The sequence below is a fragment of the Pelmatolapia mariae genome, linkage group LG3_W (assembly GCF_036321145.2).
Source record: "Pelmatolapia mariae isolate MD_Pm_ZW linkage group LG3_W, Pm_UMD_F_2, whole genome shotgun sequence".
In the NCBI taxonomy this organism is placed as follows: Eukaryota; Metazoa; Chordata; class Actinopteri; order Cichliformes; family Cichlidae; genus Pelmatolapia; species Pelmatolapia mariae.
In genome coordinates, this window is record NC_086229.1 from 76,403,808 (window position 1) to 76,416,294 (window position 12,487).

At 40.0% G+C, this 12,487-nt stretch overlaps 1 protein-coding gene across 1 annotated transcript; it reads right to left on the reverse strand.

Moving 5' to 3' along the window:
- Positions 1–516: 516 nt before the first annotated feature.
- On the reverse strand, positions 517–12,028 carry LOC134618546 (uncharacterized). Its single transcript, XM_063463996.1, has 4 exons — positions 11,919–12,028; positions 11,511–11,611; positions 8,490–8,663; positions 517–1,141 (listed from the first exon to the last, which is right to left on the reverse strand). The coding sequence occupies exons 1-4, from the start codon at positions 12,007–12,009 to the stop codon at positions 686–688; spliced, it is 822 nt and encodes a 273-aa protein (XP_063320066.1). The 5' UTR covers positions 12,010–12,028; the 3' UTR covers positions 517–685.
- Between the last annotated feature and the right edge of the window lie 459 nt (positions 12,029–12,487).

Genomic DNA, 12,487 nt, shown 5'->3' on the forward strand with positions numbered 1-12,487 from the left:
CTTCAAAACTTTTTTGGATCATCACATCCTTCAAACTGCAACAGGCAAGGTGGCCAGAAGATGTAAGAAAGCATTGAGTGCGCAAAGATGGGAGATTGGAAGACAAACTTTCAGTGTGTACACTATTAAATGACTGAGTCAGAAGAGCTGGCTAATTGTAAATGAGGGTAGGTGTCACCTACACATAAAACCAGTTATATATATATATGTATATATGTATATATATATAAATGTGTATATATATATATGTATATATATATATATATATATATATATATATATATATATATATATATATATATATATATATATATATATATATATATGTGTGTGTGCGTGCGTGTGTGTGTGTGTGGGTGTGTGTGTGTGTGTGTGTGTGTGTGTGTGTACCTATGTGGGCCACACATTAAATGCACAGTCTGTTTATTTACAAGAAATCTTTATTAAATGGATTTGACTAATAATGATTAACTATCATTAAGCAGAGAATTTTTTTAAAAGGGTGTTTTACAACTAAGAAAATATGACAGATATGGCTAAATATTACTTAACACACAAGAACAAGAACAGCCTGTAAAACCTCTGGCTTCTGTTTTTTCAATGAAACTCTGTGAATGAAATCTAAAAGAAAAAGTTTAGCATGAGAGAAGCATAATGTGTAATGGCTCTGACAGCATGCTGCTATTCAGTTTCTGTGCCACACAGGTATTGATGTTTGTCTGGGAGCTACACCATCACTGCAGGGGATGAAGTAAGAGCTTGTCTCCAAGCAAACAGGAGTGAGCTTCAGACACACAAAACAGAACTCAATCTGACAGCGAGGACAGATGACATTCTTGCAGCCTGTTTTGTCATGCTCCACCCTCTGACCACAGGTGGGACAGGCCCGGATGGAAGGACAGGGTTCAAGCCCCAGAACCTCCGGAAGGGTGGTAGTCTTGCAGTTCTTGAGAAGTTCAAGATCATGATTAATGCAACCATCATTGTCGCAGTGATCAGAACGTGGCGCTCCACCTTTCCATGGCTTCAAACACTGCCAGCAGAACTCATAGACCTCCTTGTTGTCTGCAGTGCAGATTGTGCACTGAACACTGAGATTAGTCAGGTCCTCTCTCTCCACATAAGTTTTGCAACCAGGACACTGTTGTGACACAAAAAAAAATAAGAATTTCAACATTTCAAATATGTTCTCTGTTTCTTTGTTTACAATCATATGAGAATGTTGATACTATCCTCATATGAGTGCCATAAAATATTGGAGCCAGGTTTGTTTAGCTTATCATGAAGACTGAAAGCAGTTGAAAATAAATAAAGTCCTAAATGACTTTATTTATTGCTGCCTTTCTACAGTACCAATATAGTTTTGTTTTAGACATGCACAGTGAAGGATTTGCTCAACTTCACAATTAGAAATAACAAATTGTGGCAAATATAACAAAAATCTGGGATCGTGTGCAAAATGCAATACAATTCAATTTTATTTATATAGCGCCAAATCACAACAACAGTTGACTCAAGGTGCTTTATACTGTACAGTAGATCCTACAGTAATAGATACAGAGAAAAACCCAACAATCATATGACCCCCTATGAGCAAGCACTTTGGCGACAGTGGGAAGGAAAAACTCCCTTTTAACAGGAAGAAACCTCCGGCAGAACCAGGCTCAGGGAGGGGCGGCCATCTGCTGCGACCGGTTGGGGTGAGAGAAGGAAAACAGGATAAAGACATGCTGTGGAAGAGAGACAGAGATTAATAACAGATATGATTCGATGCAGAGAGGTCTATTAACACATACTGAGTGAGAAAGGTGACTGGAAAGGAAAAACTCAATGCATCATGGGAATCCCCCAGCAGCCTACGTCTTTTGCAGCATAACTAAGGGAGGATTCAGGGTCACCTGGTCCAGCCCTAACTATATGCTTTAGCAAAAAGGAAAGTTTTAAGCCTAATCTTAAAAGTAGAGATAGTGTCTGTCTCCCGAATCCAAACTGGAAGCTGGTTCCACAGAAGAGGGGCCTGAAAACTGAAGGCTCTGCCTCCCATTCTACTTTTAAATACTCTAGGAACAGCAAGTAGGCCTGCAGAGCGAGAGCGAAGTGTTCTAACAGGGTGATATGGTACTACAAGGTCATTAAGATAAGATGGGGTCTGATTATTTAAGACCTTGTATGTGAGGAGCAGGATTTTGAATTCAATTCTGGATTTAACAGGAAGCCAAAACAGGAGAAATATGCTCTGTCTTTCTAGTCCCTGTCAGTACTCTTGCTGCAGCATTTTGGATTAACTGAAGGCTTTTCAGGGAGTTTTTAGGACTTCGTGATAATAATGAATTACAGTAGTCCAGCCTGGAAGTAATAAATGCATGAACTTGTTTTTCAGCATCACTCTGAGACAGGATATTTCTAATTTTAGAGATGCTGCACAAATTGAAGAAAGCAGTCTTACATATTTAATATGTGCATTGAAGGACATGTCCTGGTCAAAAATGACTCCAAGGTTCCTCACAGTGTTACTGGAGGCCAAGGTAATGCCATCCAGAGTAAGAATCTGGTTAGATACCATATTTCTAAGATTTTCAGGGCCGAGTACAGTAACCTCAGCTTTATCTGAATAAAGAAGCAGAAAGTTAGCGGCCATCCAGCTCTTTATGTCTTTAAGACATTCCTGTAGTTTAACTAATTGGTGTGTGTTACCTGGCTTCGTGGACAGATAGAGTTGGGTGTCATCTCCATAGCAGTGAAAATGTATACTAAGTCTTCTGATGACACTGCCTAAGGGAAGCATGTATAATGTCCCTGTGGAACACCATAATTGACCTTAGTGGGTGAAGAGGACTCTCCATTTACATGTACAAATTGGAGTCTATAAGATAGATATGATACAAACCACTGCAGTACAGTACCTGTAATACCTACAGCATGTTCTAATCGCTCTAATAGGATATTATGGTCAACAGTATCGAACGCTGCACTAAGGTCTAGCAGGACAAGCACAGAGATGAGTCCACTGTCAGAGGCCATAAGAAGATCATTTGTAACCTTCACTAAAGCTGTTTCTGTGCTGTGATGAGCTCTGAAACCTGACTGAAACTCTTCAAATAAGCCATTCCTCTGCAGATGATCTGTTAGCTGTTTGACAACTACTCTTTCAAGGATTTTTGATATGAAAGGAAGGTTGGAGATTGGCCTATAATTAGCTAAGACTGCTGGGTCTAGAGATGGCTTTTTGAGTAAAGGTTTAACTACAGCCACCTTGAAGGCCTGTGGTACATAGCCGATTATTAGAGATAGGTTGATCATATTTAAGATTGAAGCACTAATTAATGGCAGGACTTCTTTGAGCAGTTTTGTAGGAATGGGGTCTAAAAGACACGTTAAAGGTTTGGAGGAAGTAATTATTGAAGTTAACTCAGAAAGATCAATTGGAGAAAAAGAGTCTAACTTAACATCAATGGTACTAAAAGTAGCTGTAGATAATATTACATCTGTGGGATGATTATTGGTAATTTTTTCTCTAATGATTAAAATTTTATTTGTGAAGAAGTACATGAAGTCATTACTAGTTAATGTTAAAGGGATGGTTGGCTCAGTAGAGCTCTGACTTTTTGTCAGCCTGGCTACAGTGCTGAAGAGAAACCTGGGGTTGTTCTTATTTTCTTCAATCAGTGACGAATAGTAAGATGTTCTGGCTTTGCGGAGGGCTTTCTTATAAAGCAGCAAACTATTTCTCCAGGCTAAATGATGATCCTCTAAATTTGTGACACGCCATTCCTCTCCAGCTTATGAGTTATCTGCTTTAGGCTACGTGTTTGAGAATTATACCACGGAGTCAGGTACTTCTGATATGAGGCTTTATTTTTCACAGGAGCTAAAGTATCCAGAGTCGTACGTAGTGAGGAGGCACAATCATTAACAAGATAATCGACCTCTGTTGAAGTAGTGTTCAGATAGCTGCTTTGCTCTGTGTTGTTACAGGGCATTGAAGATCATAACAGTATGTGGATTATATTCTTAAACTTAGTTACAGCACTTTCAGAAAGACATCTACTGTGATGAAGTCGACTCCCCACTTGTGTGTAATCCATTCTTGTAGATTTAAATGTTATCAGGAAATGATCAGACAGCAGAGGGTTTTCAGGAAACACTGTTAAATGTTCAGTTTCTATGCCATATGTTAAAACAAGATCTAGAGTGTGATTAAAGTGGTGTTTGGGTTCTTTTACATTTTGAGAGAAGCCAATTGAGTCTAATAACAGATTAAATGCCATGATGAGGCTGTCATTTTTAGCATCTGCATGGATGTTAAAGTCACCCACAATAACTATTTAATCTGAACTTAGCACCAAATCAGATATAAAAGTCTGAGAATTCAGACAGAAACTCCGTGTAAGGCCCAGGTGGACGATAGATCATGACAAATAAGACTGGTTTCTGAGTTTTACAGCTGGGGTGGACACGGCTAAGCATCAGGCTTTCAAATGAATTAAAAGCCTGTCAATTTCCTTGACTGGCCCAGCAAGAAACCAGACTTGAACCTGACTGAACATCTCTGGAACAATCTAAAAATGACTGTATACCAATGCTCCCAATCCAACCTGATGTAGCTTGAGAAGTTCTGCAAAGAAGAATCAGAATACTTTATTAATCCCTGAGGAAATTATGTTAGTAATTATGTATGTAATTATGTGTGTTATCATGTATTAGCTATGTAAGTTATTGTAATTAATGCTTTTATTGCACTAATATTGGACACTACTTATATTTTTCTGTACTGTTATAAAAGCTTTGCCAATAAATAGTTAAAGTTAAAAAGTACATTTTAGTAACTACAGAGGGATAAAGTTAATGAGCCATACCATGAAGCTATGGGAAAGAGTTGTTCAAACTAACTTAAAAACAGAGGTGACAATCAGCAGCAGTATGGCTTCATGCTAAAAAAACAAAAAAACAGATGTGATTTTTGCCTTGAGAGAGTTGATGGAGAACTACAGAGAAGGCCAAAAAGAGGTTCAATGTGTCTTTGTGGATCTAGAGAGTGCCTAAAGAGGAGCTGTGGTACTGGATGAGGAAGTCTGGAGCTGCTGAACATAGGCTATGTGAGGGTGGTGCAGGGCATGAATGAGGACAACAAGACAGTGATGAGGTGTGCAATAGGAGTGATAGATAGGTTCAAGATGGCAGGAGCTTCATATCAGGGGTCAGCTTTGACTGCTTCTTGTTTGCAGTGATGGTGTACAGGTTGACACATGAAGTCAGGGAGGAGTGTCTGTGGATTTTGATGTTTACATACAACAATGTGATCTGCAGTGAGAGCAGGGAGCAGGTGGAGTTATGCTCTGGAGAGAAGAACAATCAATGTAAGCAAGACAACAATGAAAGGGAGACAGGTGGAAAGGCAAGTATGCAAGCAGAGCAGAGATAATGAAAGTAGATGAGTTTAAATCATCCAAAAAAACAAAACATCCAAAGATTGTGCATAAGAGAGGTGAAGATGAGAGTTCAGGCAGGATGAAGACGAGTGTCAGAGGTGATTCATAACAGAATGATAGCATCAACAGTGAAAGGAGAGGTTTACGAAATGTTAGTGAGAACTGCCATGATGTATGGTTTAGAAATCGTGGCACTAACACTAAGATAGAAGGCCCAGCTGGAGGAGGCAGAGTTAAAACTTTTTACTGGAAGTAACTAGAAGAGGTGAGCTTAGAGATGAGTACAACAGAAGGACAGATCAGGTTGAGCAGTTTGGCGACAAAGTAAAGAAGTAAGGATGAGTTGATTTCAATATGTGTGTGGCTGGATGGGTTGCGCGTGTCTCTCTCTCTTGGTTGTTTGCTTGCTCGCTTCACCTTCTCTCTCTCTTTCCGCTGCACTCGCTCCTTGTATCATGTGATTGGTCTAATTAGGAACCCACCTGCATATTGATTACAGGGTGGTGTCTGTCTGTATAAAGGGAAGCCGGTTACCGCACCAGATCCGAACCGTAGTAAGGCAGTTACTTGAAGTAAATGGCCTGTATTTGTATAGCGCCTTACTAGTCCCAAAGGGCCCCAAAGCGCTTTACACATTCAGTCATCCACCCATTCACACACACATTCACACACTGGTGATGGCAAGCTACATTGTAGCCACAGCCACCCTGGGGCGCACTGACAGAGGCGAGGCTGCCGGACACTGGCACCACCGGCTGAGTAGGCAACGGGTGAAGTGTCTTGCCCAAGGACACAACGACGAGACTGTCCGAGCCGGGGCTCGAACCGGCAACCTTCCAATTACAAGGCGAACTCCCAACTCTTGAGCCACAATCGCCCCGTGACTGGCTCGTAGCCGGCAACTAGCTTACTGTACAGGTCAACTCTGCTAGTAAAAGATCGAAGGAGGCGTAGGAAAACTGCTTCACCGAACTTTTATTTCTTCTCCAAGGCACGAACACCGCGTACAGTGGGCCGAAACAGTTTACCCACAGCGAGCGTCGCCGACACAACTCTGGCTGCCGAGGGAGTTATTATATTCCTTTTACTAATTTTCTTTCCATCTCTTCTGTAGCTAACCGTTACTTTTCCCCTTCTCCTCTCTCTCCACACACACACCCGGGCAGTCCCGCTACACACATCCCGAATACATTTCCCATCAGGCTTCACCCTTAAAGGGCCATGCCTGTAACAAGTAAATGCTGGCCTATTGTTATAGGTTAATTTACCGAGACGATCAGATTGCGTGACAGCTACAGGTAGGCTTCCGTTTGACCTCTGATTTCTCTCAGAAGTAGTGAAACTAGTAATATTTCTGCGGCTCGTTGTAGCGCGGCTGTTTCTCTTCTCTTTACTCCAGCTGTGGTGGGGAGAAGCGTTTGAATTACGTCCACCGTGCAGTATAGCGCCTATGGTTTTGGGGTAAGCCGCCTATATTATAGCTACTAGTATTTGTAAATTTAAGGAGAATGTTCAACATATGTATTTGTTGTGCCTGAAATGAACAAATAAATGAAATGAATGAAATGAATAAGGTTATATTTGCCCTTTTGTTTATAGGGTTGATTGCTGCCGCATCCTCTCTGTGACCAACCGCCTGATTTTAAGTGAAGAGTCGAGACGCCTGCCTAGCTGCTGTCTTGTCTTGTCTTGTTTTGCCTTGTGTTCTGTTCTGTTGGCTGTTTTGTTCCTGCTGCTTTGCCTCGCCTCGCCTCGCCTCTGGGGGCTTTGAGTCTCACTTTAAGCCCCTTCTGGACTATTGCTTGCACTCCAGCTTTTGCGGCTGGCTAGGGCGATCCTCAGCTGCATATCGGGCTGGTGCTATAAAACTGGTACTGCCTCCCCTGGCTGCTCCCAGTTTGTGGATAGCTGCATGAGACTGAGTGGGGCTACGGACAATCGTAACCAGCACCAGAGAATGCAAGTATTTCCAATCTGTGCTCTGTGGTGTGTGTGTGTTTTATTAAAGATTTCAGTTTTTCTTTTAATTCTTTTTTTAAATATATAGAGAGCCTGCTATTTGGTGTCCCATGTTTTATCCTTTTAATGTGTATGTCTTGTGCTTTTATTTCAGCGAACTGAGGATCTTCCAGCGGCCGTGGGACCTCAGGTGGCGAGTCGTTTTCCACACTTCCTTTGTTGTACAGCACCGGGTGAATAGACTGTAGTGGGGTTTTTTGTGTGGTTTTCTTTTTGGTCCACCGCTACTGGTAAGTCCCAGTTGTATGTTTTATTTTTATTGTAATTTGGGACACAGTTTTAGATGACACTACATTCAGTGCTCTGTCATTGTTGATGTTTTAGCTTATTTTATATTAATAAATAAACTTGTGTTAATATTTGAGCTGGCCTCAGTGTGCATCCCTGAACCTGTGCAAATGTTGGGTTTTTTTTAATTACATTTTATTCCCAAACGATTTTATTTCCTTGGGGTGAAATTCCCCTAGGTGGCGTTGTCATTTTATTACTTTCTTTTATAGCCCTGCCGACCACTTGGTCACATGTGCATAGGAGGGATAGTGGATATATACAGCTGCCAGACAGGGGAAAAAGAGGAAGACCTCAGAGAAGATTCATGGATGTGATGAAAAAGGACATGCAGGGTGTGACAGAGAAGGATGCTAAGTATAGGGTGAGATAAAGGCATATAATCAACTGTGGTGACAGATCAAGGAGGAAGTTGAAATAACATGGGAACATCTTAACAAATGACATTCATCTGATTTCTTCCTATGCCTTAAACATATAATATAATTAAATTGTCCTTCAAGCCATGAAAGCAAATTGCATTATGCAGATTAAACACAACATAAAATACAAATTTTAGAGCGGCTTCTCCTTAGTAGCTAATTCTGTGAGTGGTATTAGGCTCCCTTTGAACATCTTCACATTAAACCCATCCTTAAACTCGCTTTATGTTTTTGTCCCTTAAAAATCCTAAAATCATAAAAGCCATGAAATTATTCATCAATACACTCTTAACCAATCACATTATCTTTTAGATGGTATCTGGAAACTTACTGTTTTAAATTCACAGTATTCTGTGGCAGCCATGCGGGCGATGTTCTCTTCAAAGTACTCCATCTCTTCAGGTGTCAGCACAGCCAGCCGGCGCACTTCTTGGTAGGGCCATACTGCATCACATTTCACCGAGGTGCCATCCTTATAAGTAGGACACTTAAACTTGTATTGGCCCTGGAAAAGGATATATTTCCTTTCAAACATGTCATGCATCTGGAGGCTCATTTGAGCATAAACAAATTCTTAACACAACATTAACACAGTATCATCATTTATGTTAATGCATTGAATTTGCAGTTGCAGGAAAGCAATACTGTCCATTTAGATGCCGCTTGAAGGTCTGTGGAACATTTTCTCTTGAGAGCTATGCCAAGAGAAAAATATTTACCTCTTCATCTGTTAAGTTCCCCACTATATTCTCGACTAGTCTTTAAATGTGCCTGGTAGCTGTTTGGTGCTGATCACATAGTGTAAAGAGAGTTAATCATTCATTATTATTAATCTCTGGCTCTATTGCTTGATTTTTGAGATTTTCTCTGTATTATTGTAGGGTTTCCAGATTGTAGCCCTTTATTTTGTAAATTCATTTGGTGCTATATAAATAAAATTGAATTGGAAGTTTCTTCTTAAGTGAAAACAGATCAAGTCAAGTCAAGAGTCAAGAAAGCCTTTATTTGTCACATGCAAGTTGACCTGCAGGTCATCAGGGGAGAGATTGTTTGTTATGTTCAGCTCCAGCCTTGAGACCGCAGCTGGCGCCGATATGGTAGCCGCATGAAATAATGGTGGTGTTTTTGCTTTAGTGCGAACCACTGCATGTCAATTTTACAGTCGATCTAATGTCCATCACTGGTTCCTCACCATTCCCGTTGGAGAACCGTGAGCCTCTCCACAATGTTATCCAGCTACACCGAGATGTTATCCAGTTTGCTCATAGAGGATGAGTGTTCACGACAGCCTTGAGCCTCTCCAAGATGTTGTCTGATGTTGTCAGAGTCTCAGCACTCACAGCAGCTGCAAGCTTCTCCAAGATGTCATCCGTGCTGCGTCTAATGAGCCCATTCTGAGAAGCCACGGCTCACTCCATCGTTCCAATCAACATAGCAGGCATCCTTGTGGGGATTTGAACAGCTGTTTCCGCTTTCTTTATTCTTTGATAAGCCAGGGCCAAGCCAGCACCAATCAGCAAGAACCCTGTTATCATGGTTCCAAAAAGATAGATTTCTTCAATGGGCTCTCCCGAACCCAGGCTTCTCGTCAAGAAGAGGGTGTCAATTGCATTCAGGGACCAGTTGATCAAATCCATAATTCCTCTTTTAAGTTTTAGAGAACAGACTGTGAGACTCTTCCAGTGTAGAGGGAGAGAAGCAGACAAGACTAGACAGAGACATGAGAAAGCCAAGCAGGAAAGATAAGGGAAGGGAGAGGGAGGAAGTGCGACCGCCTTCGTCAAGAGCCAAACCAGCAAAGAGCCAAACCAAGCAAACCAGATTCTTTCTTCGCAATGAAAGTGAACCAACATTGTAAAGTTGTGGACTGGTTCTCTGAACATCAGCAGAAAATGCCACAAAGATGGCAGTAGCTGTATGACAGTAAACACTATATGCATTCAACATATCTGCTGCTTTACAGTGCAAATAAACTAATCACGGAACAAAAACGACCTATATCTGGAATGACCTAGCAGTATAAAAGTTTATGGATCTAGCACATATCTATAATGTTTACAGAAAGAATACAGGAAGTTCTCATCTGTCACCAGAGGTGGGAAGTACAAATACAAATACTCACTGTACTTAAGTATAAATTTTCAGGTATCTATTCTTTACTTTATTATTTATTTTTCTGACCACTTTTTACTTTTACTCCCTAAATTTTTAAACAAATATCTGTACTTACAACTCCCAATATTTTCTAAACAGAGTTATTATTTTAAGTTCATCTATAGCTTAAAGTTAAAGAAAAACAGGACAATTTAAAATAACAAAAAAACAAAAACAAAAAAACCCCACGTGTACTGAATAAAACAGTAAGCTTACACAAAATAAATAATGTTTGTTTATAAATAATCCATATTCATATGCATCATGTTGATAACAAAAATGTTGACATTTGTGAATTAAAAAAACATTGCATTTATTAATCATGTAAATTCCCTGCACCTGTCATAGATGTCCACGTGACATCCCAAAAAATTACCCAGTCCAAAGTTAAAATGTTGAACATATATTGCCATTCAGGTTGGGTCATGGTTGGACATTAAAATTGTGGACCAAATAGTTTGGACATAAATTTGGAGTAAAAAGATGTTTCAGTACTTCAACTTTTACTGGAGAATTTTTTAATTCTAGTTTAGTAAAGAAAGCATGTACTTTGCCACCTCTGTTTGTCACATATGTTTATATGGATATTATCTGGATATGAATATCATAAAATATCTCGCAGAATACAGACATGTACATGACAAAAATCGCAGATCTTGTAAAATGTCATCACATATGCATTGTTAGGAAAGTATGATAGAGTGGTGACTACAAGTTAACGGAGACACTAAATTTAAAGATGTGGAGTATTCACACAACTGGCAGGCATTTTTGCATATCCAAATATGGAGTAAAATAGTTGAACAGACTAAGATGTCATTTTGACAAAGTATAAGTATGCAGAGGGATTCACAATAATGCAGATTATCATTTTGGTCTGTGGATTGTGTATTCTATATATACTTGTGTAAGTCTACTGTATGTATTTATGTGAGTACATGTGTATACATATGAACAGATACTGAACTACCCATTCCTGAACCCGTTTTATGTTTGTATATTTCAGTCTACCTGACTTGCACAGGTTCGCAGGTCTCTCTTGAAAAAGAGGTCAGTGCGAAAACCTGGTTGAATTGAGGCTTAAATTATAAAAATTCGTTATATTGTATTGGTTCGTGTATAAATGCAAGCTCTGGTTCCATCATAAAAAAGTAAAACCAAATTAAAACATTGACGAGCTTCAGAATGTGGAAAGTACCTGATCCAGAAGGCTGCGACACCACCCAGTGAGCGACTGCGGGGTGACAGCATGGCCGCAGGACATCTCTGCTCGAAGACAGAGGTCTCCTTCCTCTGGGGCTATGAGGAACAACAATAAGAGCAGACAGTGAACTCAAAATTACGGTCACGTGATATACTGAAAACCGAAACCACCGAGACACTTTTAAAGTAAACAAGTTAGTAAATAAAGTCCTCCACAAAACTATAAGTAGTGCAGAACATGACCTCTTTTGGCTAAATTAGAATACATATTGCGAGTATTAGGATCACTTAGAATCAATAAATACGCTCGTATTTAAAAACAAACAAACAAGCAAATAAAAAAACCCAAATGATTTAAGGACAATGTCGTCATTCCCGATAAATACAGTTATTTATGTCTTACGATATGGATCCAGATCATCTGGTCTAGTGACAAATTTTAGCGTCGTATCTCTGGAGTCGTAACTTTTCTCGTTTCGACTCTGTGTAGTCATTCTGATTCGGTTCAGCTCAATTTTCTCTCCGTAGTCTTCTTGTCGGGCTTCAATCTGCAAATAAGTAAGTTGCCGCGGTTGTGTGACGTTTGCTCACAGCGTTTTTCAACTTTCGGTTTTCCCAGGTAGTTACAAGAAGTCACGTCAATTCAAATAAGTGAGAGAGAGATTTTAATATTTTTACTAATTTAGTTTACCATTTATGGTTAGATCAACATTTATTTATTTACTCTGAAACTTTTCAAAGCATTAGTTTATTTTATCAAATGTCTTGATAAAATAGATAAATGTTTTATAATGGTATGGACAAATCGTTTAAGGCAGTGGCGGTCCTAGCCTGTTTGGCGCCCCGGGCGAACACGCCCACTGCCCCCCCCCCCCCACACACACACACACGCACGCACACACACATATATGACCCTATATATGAAGAGAGAGAGAGAGTATGCATAGTATGCAAACGGCTACCAAACAGGCA

What these genes read in the sequence shown, in the direction of transcription:
- LOC134618546 (XM_063463996.1), bottom strand. Translation starts at nt 12,009, where the DNA reads ATGACTACACAGAGTCGAAACGAGAAAAGTTACGACTCCAGAGATACG. An exon ending in AGATGATCTGGATCCATATC is followed by an intron (nt 11,612 to 11,918) that starts GTAAGACATAAA and finishes TGTTCCTCATAG; the next exon opens with CCCCAGAGGAAGGAGACCTC. An exon ending in AATACTGTGAATTTAAAACA is followed by an intron (nt 1,142 to 8,489) that starts GTAAGTTTCCAG and finishes GTGTCACAACAG; the next exon opens with TGTCCTGGTTGCAAAACTTA.